This window comes from Seriola lalandi, unplaced genomic scaffold, assembly GCF_002814215.2.
Source record: "Seriola lalandi dorsalis isolate HSWRI2012SDOR001 ecotype SW California unplaced genomic scaffold, Sedor1 jcf7180002054966, whole genome shotgun sequence".
Taxonomy (NCBI): Eukaryota; Metazoa; Chordata; class Actinopteri; order Carangiformes; family Carangidae; genus Seriola; species Seriola lalandi.
In genome coordinates, this window is record NW_019525517.1 from 1,909,495 (window position 1) to 1,924,714 (window position 15,220).

General features: G+C 42.3%; 1 protein-coding gene across 2 annotated transcripts in view; it reads left to right on the plus strand.

Moving 5' to 3' along the window:
* LOC111646207 (lysine-specific demethylase 6A-like) overlaps positions 1–15,220 on the plus strand; it is a 27,935-nt gene continuing 12,715 nt past the window's right edge. For both annotated transcript variants that reach the window (XM_023395646.2, XM_023395647.2), the window contains exons 1-12: positions 1–472; positions 610–673; positions 8,162–8,270; positions 8,667–8,716; positions 9,316–9,374; positions 10,580–10,700; positions 11,225–11,279; positions 12,156–12,190; positions 12,949–13,042; positions 13,257–13,383; positions 14,107–14,205; positions 14,559–14,778. In XM_023395646.2, the coding sequence (XP_023251414.1) occupies positions 294–472; positions 610–673; positions 8,162–8,270; positions 8,667–8,716; positions 9,316–9,374; positions 10,580–10,700; positions 11,225–11,279; positions 12,156–12,190; positions 12,949–13,042; positions 13,257–13,383; positions 14,107–14,205; positions 14,559–14,778 (1,212 nt within the window). In that variant the 5' untranslated portion in view covers positions 1–293. The remainder of the gene's footprint in view (positions 473–609; positions 674–8,161; positions 8,271–8,666; positions 8,717–9,315; positions 9,375–10,579; positions 10,701–11,224; positions 11,280–12,155; positions 12,191–12,948; positions 13,043–13,256; positions 13,384–14,106; positions 14,206–14,558; positions 14,779–15,220) is intronic.

Below are 15,220 nucleotides of genomic sequence, written 5' to 3' on the forward strand. Positions count from 1 at the left end.
ACAATTATAACAACTTTATCTTCGCGGCCGAAACGCATTTTATTGTGAAATACTCACATTTTGGATATTGTACTCAGTTATTCTCATTCATATAGCGGCACAAGATCACTTTGTGATGAAAGATGTGACGACTGAGGAGCCACCCGGAGAGCGCTTCTGTCCCCCCGAAAGGATTTACTATATCGAATCGCATCTTTTCATCCTGGGAAAAAGTTTTTGATCATTTTGTTTTCTTCAGTTTTTCTTCTTTGATTCGGCGGAGCCACGCGTTTGTCCCCGCGTCGCGATTTTCCATGCAATCGTGCGGTGTGTCTCTCGCCGTTGCTGCCTGCGCTGCTGCTCGGAGTCTCGGCTCGGCTTCTTCTAGTGGTGATGAGGGAAAGAAAATGGCGGCGGGAAAAGCGAGTGAAACAGAGGAGGACTTTCCGACACTGACAGCCCAGGAGAGGGACAGTTTGGTCGGGATCGACAGGTCGGAAAAGTAACCCCGTGCACTCACATACACGCATAGTTTGAAAATGAATTGTTTTCGTTTCTCGTATGTCGAAAATGTCTCTGAGCCGCTCTGCAAGTGATACTGAGCCGCCTATGTTGTCTTCTTGTTTGCAGCTCACTGTTTGGATTTCAGAAGCTTCATGAAGATGGCGCCAGAACGAAGGCCCTGTTGATGAAGGTAGCAAATCTAACTGGATGTATTTTACAACCAAGCAGCATCCTGATCAACAGGACTTACTCCAACCTCCTAGCATGCATGGCAGTGAATTTGCTCTCTAAGTAGCAAGCCAGTCTGAATGCAAGTGGCCCACTCGCTAAGGAGACCAAGGCCAGCTAGCCGCAGCCCCTCTATTAGCCATTCAGCTAGCTGGCTGGTTAGCTACTCTCATCCGATGAAGAGCGACCCTGCACCTGCGGCTACGCGGTGTCGCTAGCCAGGATAGCCAACTAGCTACGACTCTCTCGGCTTAACTAGCTTGTTAACGTTAACGTATGTTAGCGTTTGTGAGGCAACCGCCCTTCCCTGTTAGCTGGGTAGCTATTCCATACAACGTATGCTTGTGTACTTGCAATCGTACCACCAACAACACAACGTCGTCACGGTTTTGTGTAGCACATTGATTACTGGAAACATTGCACTCTAACGAGGAAAGTTTTATGTCGTCGTGAGGTTGTTTTGTCGCAAGTGTTGCACTCTCACATCCAGCCTTAAACATATAAGTATCCTTTAAAGGCTATAACCCTTCCATCGTTGGTAGAAGTAACGTTAATGTTGTAGCCGTCTTCCAGGGTGCACCAAATACAGCTTTCGCGTTTACGTTATTTGGTAAGGTTAGCCAGTCCCCGTATGATTTGCATAGACCTGGCATGTTGGCCACAATGTGGTGGGATAGGTTGTTTTTGTGACATTGCACAGCTCCACTGAATATACTTCAGGACGCGTTCAAGTCGTTTTTGGTTTGGAGTCAATGTGAACGAGTTGACAAACGTTACAAGTAACGTTAATGGCTGGCTGCCTGTCCAAGATGGCGGGACATGGCGGAGTGACACTGATAGCTGTATTACCAATTTGATATTAATATATTGCTCCGGATCGTTTGTGTGTTTCTGAAGTGTTGTCTTAAGTTTCCGCTAGGATCTTGGCTCATTGTAAAGGCGTGTTCCTTTTGCCGACTTAGGTGGTGTCAGGATCCTTTGTTTACAGTTTTCATTGCCCCTCTTTGGTTCTGCATGCACTCTCGGACTAGAAAGCTACGTGATAAAACAGGCACCGTCCACCTGTGCTGAGCACACTGCTGGGCCAACAAAGAGCAAAGCCTCTCTCTTGTGAATTTATCTTCAACTGTGGATGATGTATTGAAGATGGTGCTTTGACAGCTCGTGGTTTGAGGGGCCATCCACGAATCTGCTCGCTAGGTGGTGTGGGATACCTAGGAAGTGTAGCTGCTCATCTGGCGTTAGCTGCACAGAAGCAGCAGAAAGCACTGGTGTACCACTCTTGCTAAAGAATATGAACAGCGTGCAATGCAACCAATGTATTTGGCATGAATCAAGTTGTGCACTTCCTTTATTACAAAGCAGAGCAAGCTTATCAACGTCTGTTACTTCGCTCCCTAGTAGGATTTTAAACAGTGCTGATGCAGTGGTATAATACACATTTTGTTGATTTTATATTAAAAAAAAAAAAAAAAAAAAGTTTTAAAGTGTTTTATATGCTTTGTCTCATAATTTCACCAGCCATCTTGAAACAGCCCACCCTGTTGTGTAAACTGTTTTGTGACATACCCCTTGGAATTGGTTTGTCAGTGGCGCATATTATGGGCCATGTCACTCAGACAACCTCTTCACTCTTGGCGCAAACAAGGGTTATTTTATGCCTCGTGATGAATGTGTTGCTGATGACAGTGGTGTTTATGGTGGTTGTAACGTTTATAACAACATTGTCAAGCCAGATCTTGCTACAAGGTTAGCGCATGTTACAAGACTTATCTGTTACATGGAGGTGCTACGGGGACTATGTATGTCAGGTAGCTAACATGGACTTGAGATGATACAGTTGTGTCAAACAAAAGAATGGACCTCTGTTTATTGACCCCACACATTAATACCAAGCCAACCCATCTAGTGAGTGACATTTTGTTGTCAGCAGGGCACAGACTGACCCTACTAAGCATATCAAGTGTCAGCAAATATGACAGAATGCTGTCTTTTTTAGTCAGTGTTGTTATAGCATTGTGACTGCAATTTTACAAATTTCTATAGGTAGGATAAGACTGAAAGACTATTCAACTAAAATTGATGTTGACCAAAGGGAACAGCTGATAAGTCATATCTTGTTACAGCAACAAGTTAACTTCCACACAGATATGCAGATTTTCAATTGAAAAACAGAACAGACTGTTGGTATTGAACATGCTAATACCCAGAGTTGGATCCATAGAGAGCAGCACAAAGTAGGAAAGAAAAATGGCATCCCTATCACACTGATACCAGACTATCAAATGATAGAGAACGCAGTATGACACACCATGGAAATGCTGATTGTTAGGTCAGTAGTTTAGGTCAACTATATTAGTGTGTAATTTTTACTTTATGATTATCCCCAGAGGCAAAGAAACCATTAGTTCTGGGTGTTTCAGAAACAGAAAGCTTACTGTAGGTCTTTCTCGGCTGCATTAAAAAAAATCTGCCTGTGTTAAGATACAATGCATTTGTGACACATTGAATCCTAATAGTTGTCTCACCCGAGAATGGGTTTTGAAAACAAAATGGCAAATGAACCAGAACGCGGCCTCACAAGCAGTTAACTTCGTCTGTCTGATTCCGGTCAGACAGACAGTCTGTATTTGGGTGTGCTTAGAATTATTAAAAACATTCAATTTGCAGGAATTGTCTCATTTATGTCACATTTTTCATTCGAAAATTTTAAGGGTTTCTTTATGACTCCATTTCTGCTCATAGCTCATTGGTTTTGAGTGACTACCCTGTCTGGCACTTTGGAGTGGTCGTGTCGCTTCACTGTTGCTTTGTGTACATGCAGATAACTGTGGGTTCAACATGGCTGACAGAACTAGGTCACAGTATCACCAACAGTAACTAGGCTGCATGCGTTTCCTTGAGGTCAGGAAGGCCACACCGAAAGACATGCATGTTGGTTATTACGCCTGCTTTTGCATTGCCCTTGACCAAGGCACTGCACTGTGGCTGACCTCTGCCAAAATAGTTATGATAGGTCATCTGCAGGGGACAGCGTCTCCCTTATAGTGTAACTTAAATAATACTATTTGCCTGCAGCCATTAGCATATTATTTGGCACAAGCATGCACACAGAACAGAATCTAACTAGTGTATGCACATAATGAGTTTAAAGATAGATTTTTAAGTTAGACAGTAAGGTTGTCAGTGTCGTCTAAAGTGGCATGAAACTGAAAACATTTTGTTTCACTTCATTTTATCTTCGGATGCACTGTTGGGCACTGTTGCCTCACAGGGTCCTAGTTTGAAATCAGTCAGGGCTTATAGACATGCCTGGTCCGTTAGAGCAAACGGGGCCATAGTATCATTTAACAATCCCAGCTACAACATAATCTGATAAAATAATCTGTTTCAGATCTTGGTGTATTGGTTCTGATTGAGTTAAATTGTTTGATAAGTTAATAGCACTGTCTGCAAAGTAGCTGATCTCATGATGGAAAGCATGTGTGAGTAGCTACAACACTTCTCATATTGTATTGCAGTTGTCTGTACAATATCTGCAGATTAACAGACATATTTTGGCTAATCCAGTGAATTAAATAAGCGACCAGTAAAGGTAAATCACCACGAGGATGCAAAAAAACAATATTACTGTTAAACAATTGTTAAGGTGATGGGGGTGGCGATGGCCACATACACCCCCAGACATGAATGGAATACTGTAGATACTATGGCATAAAGAGGATGGCAAAATCTCTTAAAAGTAAAAGGTTTATATCGTCTCACATTTTTTGTCCTACCACCAAACCTACCTGTGCAAGGTGGAAAGATCCTCCCTACTCCCCAACATTTTCAGTTTCTTACATAATGCTGGTTAGCTAGCCTGTTGCTCGGTGTATGACCCAGTTCTCCACTCACTAGAAAGTGTAATTGCAGATAATAGTGTTTACATTCTTTGTTTTAGTCTGTGTCTAAAAGGGTGTGCATATTCTCAAAGTAAACCTAAATATTCTTTCAGATCTCATCATGATACCACAGGAGAATTGGTGTAGGTGTTTCTTTCAAGCTAGTGTAGAAATTGTCGGAAGTTAATGCATGGTTGATAACATAATGCAATAGTACACTACGATGCTGCCTTAAAAACCGGCAATGTGCTGAAAGCCAGTTTTACCAACTCTCATATTATTGCCAGATGGGAGTTGGAATTTTTGCTGAGTTAAAGAAATTGTGTGACTCAACTGCTTGGCAGCCTTAAAGACCAAGAAAAGAAAGATAACATTTGTGCCGTTTGACATGACACCTAAATCCCAGGTAATACTGTCAGTGTCTCCACAGGTTTTAGTATGATGTTGCTGTGACTCAGCGCCTGGCAAATCTGAATTGTACTTCTGGGAAACTTTGCACAGGTTGATACAAAATGAATGACTTAAAAGTACTGAGTCAGCAAAGTCCTCTTCTACAAGTCAACCACTCAGACCAAAATAACTCATCCATCTAGTTTTGTTTTTTTACATCATAATTGACTCTAAACTCATGGTGTTTTTGAACAGACCTGTATGTGAACAGGGCACACTAGTAACAGCAAATTCTCTGCAAATATTTTCTGATTTAGCAGAAAAACTCACTGGTGATCTGTTTTCACATGCATTTGTGTCTACATGCGGAATAATACTCTTTTCTCAGTGCGAGGGTAGTTGGGCACACTTAGTCTACATGTTGTAGATTAATAAAAGGAAAGTCATCAGACAAATATTACCGTATCCATGACGATGGAATGGCCTCCCTCTTGACTATAGAATATACAGAAGGTTAGGTTCCATTTCAAGGAAGAAATTCTAGAAATAAATGTCTAAATTGTTACTGACATGTTAAATATTGAGTAGTTTCAAAGCACTCTGGGTTTTTATCCCCATATTTTAATCTTCTTTCAGTGAATAAAGTTGGTTTTATAAGAATGCATCATGTGACTTTGTGCATACGCTCCAAACCCATGTAGCTGTTGTGCAGCTCCTCAGAAATGTAGCTACACGTCAAGGTTTAGGTGATGATGTGGGGACGGCAAGAACCGTGACTGGCCAGCCTGGGCTGCTTGTGTTTTCTCTTAGTTCCCGATGCCGCTGGAGAGTGTTCACAGTGATGACAACACTAAAGAAGATGAAGAAAAGCTCAGTAAACTGCTGCTTTTTATAAATACAGATCTAGAAAAACCACCCTCCATTACCACAGTCACTGTTTTCTGGTACAGTGAATGATGGAATGGAAACAGTGATTACACGTAGTAGCAGCCTATTTGCAGTTGTCTCCTAGTCAGTAATGAGAAAATGCACCTCACCGTCGTCGCTGCAATCACACAGTGGATGGAAGAATGAATATAATAAAAGCATGACAAGGACTAAGACAGTAAAATACATTCATCTGCTGCTGTTGTGTTGGTATCAACAGGGAAATCTTACACATACATATCAGAACCTACGTGGTTGTAATCCACTGCGGGGCTCCTGTTAACCGTTCACTTCAAGCATAAATCCAGCTTTAGGGACAATTCTTACTCCATCTCCCACATAGTTATGTTGTATATGAATTACCGGCCGTATAAATTGCCACTGAGTTGAAGTGATAACGCCTGTGATAATGACAGAGGACTGCTGCTGACAGTACAATACAATTTCTACATCCTCATGACTGAAGAGCAAGAACTTGCCCTTTATCCTACATGATGTGAAGAAGTACGAGGTCTTCAACCTCTCCGTCACTCAGCACTTAGCCTTTCTGTCATTGATTTTGCAGCTGCATCTGCTGCATGTGGTCTTGGCAAAGGATTTTAACTTTTCAGTATCTTGATAACCATGTAGAACATATTTGATTATGTAACTGTGTTTTGGCATTGGCAACACTACCCACCAAGGACAAACAGCAGGCATTTGTGTGTGTTTTGAAGTTTATTTTCCCATAAAAAGCGGTTGAGGTTGATCGTCCATAAAAACTGTGAGATGAAAGGTCGAGAAATTGTCCGCTTCTGTATGAACTTGGAAGCCTTTCTCTACACTGACTCATGCAGCTGCCTCTCCTTGGCTTTGAATAGCAGAACGGCACTCGGCTTTGGGGACCAGCTGACTTATCATTGATGTGATCTCAGTGTGGCACCAGAGAAACTGGACTGCCAGGGAGGTCACTCCTGTGTGTGTTTCCCTTGGTGGGGAAAGGAACATGGACAATATGTGTTTGATTTCTTTTTACAGTTTGGACCGGTCCTGCGGGCTCAGGTTCCCATTGGCATCTCAATTTAACTGAATAGCTAGAGAGCAGCCTGTATCCTGCTTCTCAGGGTACATCAGCACAGGCCCAGCAGCCATTTAAATATGCTTCCATCCACTGTTGGCACAAAGACTTTTTAACAAAAAGATGTGATGATGCCGGACCTGCTCTGTGTTCTTGGGATGATTGTTTAAATTGGACAGTACAGAAATGAATTTTGCTTTGGACTTTGAATTCTTTGACTGGACTGTATCCCAGTCCAGTCGTACCAGTGGAGCTTTGTTCAAACTGTAGTAACTACAACAGGCAGAAGACTTTCAGCATGTGTGTGTTCTCACATGTTACGTTTCCGTGGATTATCTACACTGAGGCTCACACTGGACTGTCTATCCATTCTCAAAGTTTGATTTTTTTTAAATTATTTTGTTTGCAAAGATGTTTGAATTTTGAATGTGAACTACCTCAATGGAGGAACCTTTCCTAGAACACCAACTACCAGCATTACAAACAGTTAAACTGACTGGAGATGTTCCTCAGGTGCTGCATTGTAGCTGCTCGCTGTGTGTAAATAGTGAGAATTGGTGAAATGCACAGAACAAATTTCCCCCATGGGATTAATGACAGCAATAAGTCATCTGTAACTGTGTCATTGGTGATAAATGGTGTTGTGTGCCTGCATGGAGGCTCAGTGAGTGCACTAGGATCGCCAGAAAATGGTTAAATGTGGGGAGGAAAACATTAGTACACAAGCCTGTTGTGTATCACATACGATGGAGATACTGCACACTGCTTTTTTAGTAAACTGGTAAAACACTGCCATACTGCATAGATCTTGTTTCAATCCAGTTCACAGGCACCCGCCGCTGTTGTATATTTTTTATCAGGCAGGAAGATCTGTAATAGAAGAAGTTTTAAGAAAAAAAAAAGCCTCAAGCTGCCTTATCTTCAGCAAACTTCATTCCAGAGTTAGGGCTGATATTTATCTGCTGAGAAGAATTTGAGTCAGCTTGGCCAGAATTAGGGAGGTGACGTCAGCCATGCTGTGACTTTCAGAAGTTCTGTGTGAACTCTCTATTCCCTCTCACTTTCTCCCCACGTGTTCTTTTTTTTTTTGCATAATGCAGACATGGGTGGTTACATGCTTTTCCTCTCGTATCGTGCATGTATGAACATCTGACACACGGTTGAGCCAGTTTGTTTTTGCCCCCCTCCCCAGGCTGTTCGCTGCTACGATTCGCTCATCCTTAAAGCCGAGGGCAAAGTGGAGCCTGAGTTATTCTGCCAGCTCGGCCACTTCAACCTCCTCTTAGAGGATTACCCGAAAGGTGAGTAATCTCTCCTATTCATCTGCACTCAAGTGGTTTGTACAGTCATCCATTCCTCACACGTCTTTGTTCACAGATACGTAGTCACTTGTATTGTCTAGTCTTCATCTGTGGTTTCACAAACACCTCAATTACCACATCTCTGAGGACCTTCCTTTGGTTTTGAATTCATTTCTGAGCACCTAACTAACCTAAGATTTCTATATTTTCAAAAGTGTTTTTTAACTTTTATTACAACTTGAGGGACTTAGGCATTCGTGCAGCTAGTTTTCCCATGCACACACAGCGTAGGCATCTGCAGACATGCAGCTGGCTCCATTCCAGCTTGACATAAATGCTGACTACTCACAATCTTTTCTTCGATTGACTCTCGGCTTCCCTCTCATTTGATTACAGCGTTATCGGCATACCAGAGGTACTACAGTTTACAGTCAGACTACTGGAAGGTAAGACACACACACACACACACACACACACACACACACACGTCTACATGCTCACTTTCTCCTTCAATTAGCGATACTCTCACATTCTCTTAATTACACACACATCGATGCTTTTTTTCCCACACATTCATTTGCTCATACACAGGAAGCATGTATGGTCTCAGTTGGGTTAAATGCTGGTGTAGGATGCGGTTTCAGGTTTCATGTCAGTCTTTTTGAACTCTCTTCCTGTTAAGGTGACACTGCGGTGAGAGTGATTGCTCGTTATTGGTTGTTCTGATTGCTGAACTCTGGCAAGTTAGAGGCAAGGTTATGTAATATGCACAGCTTTAGTTTACAAATATATTACGTGTTTGAGAGACACGACTTGACTTTTTCAGCAGGAAACTTTCTCCCACCAATAGAATTATATATATTTTATTGCACACTAGCGAAAAAAACAGATTATGCTTTTCCAGTTACAGTTTTGATAACATTTTTGAGCAGGTTTAATTTTTTTTTAGGTTTGTCAAACATTAAGAATCTGAAATGTGTTTGATTTCCTGTAACAATTCACTAATTGTAGTAATGACCTTGCACCTTTTTCCCATCCCACCCAGAATGCTGCCTTTCTGTATGGCCTGGGAATGGTCTACTTCCACTATAATGCCTTTCAGTGGTGAGTACCAATGTTCATTTGAATTAATTTGCATAAAAACAGTACATATTAATGAGTCGGTGGTAATTAAGGGTGGAACAATATTCCATTCTTGCGTACAATTTGACTTGAATAATTCCACATTAATGCACAGAACTCCTTATTGGCTGAGAAGATGATGTGAGAAGATCAATACCACTCTCAAACCTCTGCTGTAAATTTGCAGCTAGTTAGCTTAGCTATTTATATATTCCTATAAATATGCCAAATGAGTAAATGTAAATATAAATTGTAAACACTTGAAATTATTTCTTTCAATTTAAGATTAAACTAATGGACAGAGAAATATAAATAATACACAGCGCATGAATCGCAACACATTTCCACCTGGAGTCGGGTGGAATCAACCTGTTGATGTCAGACACCAAAGTGAAATCCATTCAGGAGCGGTTTCCTATCCACAGAAGAGCATCTGTGCATGTGAGACCAGCCTTACATGGCTCAGCATGGCTATGCATGTGTTGTTACCAGTTGAAAAACTGCCTTTTCAGTAAAGCTGTCCCATGTTGTTTCCATGGTAACGCCACAACCAGACAGGAATCTGTTCTGGCTGAATTACCAATAAGAATCAGCCAGTTTAAACCTCTGGACAGATGAAAGGCATAACGAAGCAAGCATGGGCTAGTGTTGGCAATGGCTGCTGGTGAAGACTGTCAGAGGCACGTTCACCAATAAATATTTCGAAAATGCTGGTAACTTTGTTGAATTTCCTACTTACTTGCTACATTTCTTATAGCAATTGCAGCACTTCAGCATTAAGCAAATGAAGCTTGCATTGACTAACTTTCCGCTGCAACATTAGTTGATTCATCTGATTGTGAAGCAAGCACAGCAACACAGGCTAATCAGACTTGAACCGGTCTCTCAGTTACTGTGTAAGGAACATCTTTAGTATTCAGTTCAAGATGGCACACACGCAGCGTGACTTTAAAGAGCAGCAACTGTGTGACCAACAGAATGAGCTGCAGCTTTGGTTGTGTTCGCACCTGTTGTTTGGTTCCTTTGGTCCAGAACAAAGGAACACATGTTAACTTTAGGTTCCCACAGGCTTATTACAGTTGAACTGAAGCTCCTACAATCCAGTCTTACTTTATGTCTTATCATCTGTCTCTTTTTGATAGCATCCCCCTTCCCTTTCTTTATCATTTCCTTCATGTCTCCTGCAGGGCGATCAAAGCATTCCAGGAGGTGCTGTACATTGACCCAGGGTTCTCCCGGGCCAAGGAGATCCACCTACGTCTGGGTCTCATGTTCAAAGTCAACACAGACTACGAGTCAAGCCTAAAGGTAGGCCCAACACAAAGCTTTAATACACATTCCAGGTTTAGAGTCATGGATTTACCTTCATATTAAGACTGAGAACTGTCAACACTGATATTTGATTTAATTTTCTCCAACCAACAAAAAGAATAATCCGTTTAAACACATGTGGAAACCTTGAACAATTCGTGTCTAAAAGGAAAATAGTTTTACATGGTTGGCTTTGTCAAAATGTCCTGAGCTGGCTTCAAAATAAAGGCATACCATAGCCTTCACTGTATAATGCATTTATTATGAAACACATGCAGGAAGTGTGGAGTTATTGTCAACATCAAAACGAGCTTACCGCCACGAGTGAGTGGAGCGGCACAGAAAACGACAGGGCTCCCACTGTGACAATGCCATTGACTGAATTGCTGCAGGCAGCTGTTGATAAATAAAGCGCTGTTATGCACAGTGGGTTACTTTGATATGGAAAATTCAGACAGTGGTGAGAAAAAATTGTCACACTGGATGTGCTTTTACTGATTTCTACCAATTTTCTCTCACAGCATTTTCAGCTGGCTTTGATTGACTCCAACCCCTGCACTTTGTCCAAAGCTGAAAGTAAGCAATGTCCTTCATTTATTATGTGTGTGTGTGTGTACATGTGTTTAATGAGTATATTAAGCAATACAATGATTGCACGTTAACTTTTAATAATAGATAAAAGAAATGTATGAATATATTGGTTTTTTTTTAAGATCAGAACTGTATGTAGGGCCATTTAGAATGATGTCCTACTAATTGTAGATTTAGTATTTTTTCCCTTTATATGCATTACACATAACTTTACTTATCGTGATATAACTATCCTTTGATTGAGCTTGGAATCTCCTCCGCCTGCATCTCATTGTGTTCACCGTCTGCTGTGCAAAGTGTTAGATTATGGTCAGCTGCTGGGGTTCAGTATAGTGAGAGCACTGCCTTTATTTGATATGCTGCTGCCATCTCATCTCTCCCACCCCAGTACCTGTTACCTTGGCGACAGCAATATCCATTTTTGCCCATCCTCTTGCTGTTTGCCTTTGCCTCTGCCTCATTGTGTCCCCCCTCGTTCCTGTTCTCACTAACACTCATAGCAAGGGCAGCCCCCATCTTTCTTCCCCTCTCTCCCTCCCTCTTTTTCTCTCTCTCTCCCTCTCCCTCTCTCTCCCTCTCCCTCTCTCCATCTGCTGAGAGTCACTCAGGCAGCTTAGATCAGACACTGCAGCGCTCCAGACAAAGGAAGGTGCTGCCAGGAGCACAGCTACCTATCTGGTCTGTTACACTTAATGTAGACAGGCAACCTTGGGTTTCTGACACCTATTTATTGACAATGCAGCACTACTTTTCAAAGACTTAAAGCCTGTGGGGAGTACTGAGTCTGACAAGGGGTGGGAAACCCTTCTTAAATGCTAAATTACCTCTACCTAACATGTTTCCTCTTCTTTTCCTTTACAGTTCAGTTCCACATTGCTCATTTGTATGAGATTCAGGTAAGTGTTTGCTCTATTATTTAACCTTTGTTTCACTTGTGTTTGTTCTCAAGGACACAAGACATTTGTTTTCTTTCTGTCATTTGTGATTGTGAGCATGAGTGCTGCATGCTGATTGAATGTCCAATGCTAAGGCTGTAGCTTGTAACCCAGCCACCACTGTAAAATCACAGGGCATCTGAATGCCGGGGAGAGCCTCGTTTTTCTGTATTTTGAACCAGGTGCTGACAAATTAAGGAGGGAGCAGGGTGCGTGCATGAGTGGGTGGCATGCGGGAGGGGATAGGAGATTACTCTCAGCCGATCGACGGGGTTGCCACGGAAACAAGAAAGTCTGTCTCCCCCTCTTTTGTATGCTGGTGGTCTCTCTCTCTCTCTCGCTCTCTCTCTCTCTCTTATTTCGGTTTCAGTAGAGAGGTACAGTAGCTCTCAGCAGCTCTTGGAGTAGCAGTGCTTCGCGACTAATGTGTTTTTTGTGCTCTATCAGAACACAGCGCTGCAGCAAATCTTTGGATGCAAAAAGTGTGACTAAATTTGGAGGGGGGGGGGCACCAGGCTGATTATGTTGGTGTTGTGATGCTGCGTAAGAGTATTGAGTATCTGAATCCATGATGGTATAAACAACTTCAACCTTTTTGTAATTTGTGTTTTGTTCTCTCTCTCTCCCTTCACCACCCTCTCCCAAACCCACTCTGTTCATTTCTTGGCACACCCCCTCTCCCATTAATCTCTTTGGCCCCCTCCCTTCCCCATATCCAGAAGAGATACCGGGCTGCCAAGGAGGCCTATGAGAGCCTTCTGCAGACGGAGGATCTTCCTGCACAGGTGAAGGCCACTACCCTGCAGCAGCTAGGTAAGTTGGTTATACATTGCTTGGTGTGTAGCCTTTATTTTGATATTTTGGGGGAACTTCGTTTTCCTGTGAAATTGAGAGACCTAAACTTGGTTTTTCTTTAGATATTATTGGTGCTACATGTCATTTAGTCATTTGGGTTTTTAGTGCATTTCTGCAACTCTTAAATTGAGTCAGCATTTAAAAGACCTTGTCCTTGGCGATTAATCTGCAGGCTGGATGCATCACACAGTGGAACAGCTCGGGGACAAAGCAACCAGGGACAGCTATGCCATCCAGTGTCTGCAGAAATCTCTGGAGGCCGACCCCAACTCTGGACAGTCCTGGTACTTCCTTGGCAGGTACGTCACACACACCCATACACGCACACCGTTGTAAGGTGATTTAATTGGTTTTCAAAATTTTTGTCATTTGCCTGAAAGAATTTAAATTCATCATCTCAGATGTACTTGAGAGAGAAGAAGTAATTCTCCCTGGCACATTTGCAGTGCTTGCAAAATTAGACAGCACATAACTGGTAATGAGTTTCACTCTGTCTGATATGAGGGATCCACAGTCAAATCAAACAAAATCCATTTATTGGGCCTACCAATCCCACTGTATTGTGGATTAACTGGGAAAAGTTGAAAGAATTTTTATATGCAGTTTCTGCTCAGTTCTTAAAAGTCTTCGGATGTGTACAATATGAGTTTAGATATTTTAAAAGTTGGGGAATTTCATTTCTTTCTATCACAGTCTAAATGAACAGTTTTTTGGGTTTTGCAACTTTTTCCAGAAGAATAATAATGTAATAGAGTTGTGGCAGGGATCGGGCTCTGTCCCGATTCTGCTGATTTGCTCCAGAAGTCATTCAAGGAAAGCTGTGGTGCAGGCTTTATTAGTATATGACAACTGAATGTCAAACATGTGAATTAGAATGGTTTCACTAATTTTTGTGTTTAATATTGGGTTAGTTTAGGGTTATGAAAATGTATCCATCTAGGTATTTGTTACTTGACATATTTTATGTGTTGAAATGTTTTCCACATCTGTAGCACAACCCTGACAGCCTGTGTCTCCTGCAGGTGCTACTCTAGTATTGGGAAGGTCCAGGATGCCTTCATCTCCTATCGGCAATCCATTGACAAATCAGAGGCCAGTGCAGATACCTGGTGCTCTATAGGGTAAGGATCATTTAGGCTGGAGCTGAATTCTGTCTTTACAGTCTTAAGTGTCTACACCAGAGACTGCAGATTAATACAAGCTGTTACTGTCAACTGTAAGTTTCTGAATGGACATTTGTGAATGACCCTTTCAATTGTTTTCTAAATCTGTCCATCCAACCTTCCCCCAACTCACCCCTCCTTCAATCACTTCATTATCCCTAATATTTCCATTGTTTTTTGCATGAAAAACACTAATTTCTCCTCACTATCTTCGTCATCATTTTCACTCCCGCCTCCTCCTCATCATTCCCTCTCTCTGTACTCTTACTTTTCTCTCCTTACGTCCCACCCCTCTCCTCCCGCCACCTCAGGGTGTTGTACCAGCAGCAGAACCAGCCCATGGACGCACTGCAGGCCTACATCTGTGCCGTGCAGCTGGACCACAGCCACGCCGCCGCCTGGATGGATCTGGGCACGTTGTACGAGTCCTGCAACCAGCCGCACGATGCCATCAAGTGCTACATCAATGCCACACGCAGCAAGGGCTGCACTAACACCACCGCGCTAACCCACCGCATCAAATGCCTGCAGGTGGGTGGAGAGAGGAATTTAAAGCAGCAGGTGCCAAGACTATGGCTGTTTGGATGCAGCTTCAATCTGATAATCCCATATATGAAAAAGTTGTGATGATAGTTTAAATACAATATACAGGTGTGGTACACCTGTAAAATGTGGCTAAAATGGATGCAGTGACCGCAAAGTGACCAAGGAAAAAGGAGGGATGTCCCTGAGTTGTTGTTTTTTTGCCCAAAGTTAGTAAAGCAGTTAAATGCATTAAGTAACTGTAGCCTGCAAATATAATATTTTTTATTGTGTCCTGTCCTCGTATTTTGTGTAAAAGTGTTGAGAGAAGAACGTCAGTGGTTTTCGACATTGCTCTGCTCGGCGCTAACTGACGCACGCTGTCGTATCATTAATTACATTTGCTGGCTGCCCTCTATTCGTTTTCTGTGCTCTGCAGGTCACTCATTCA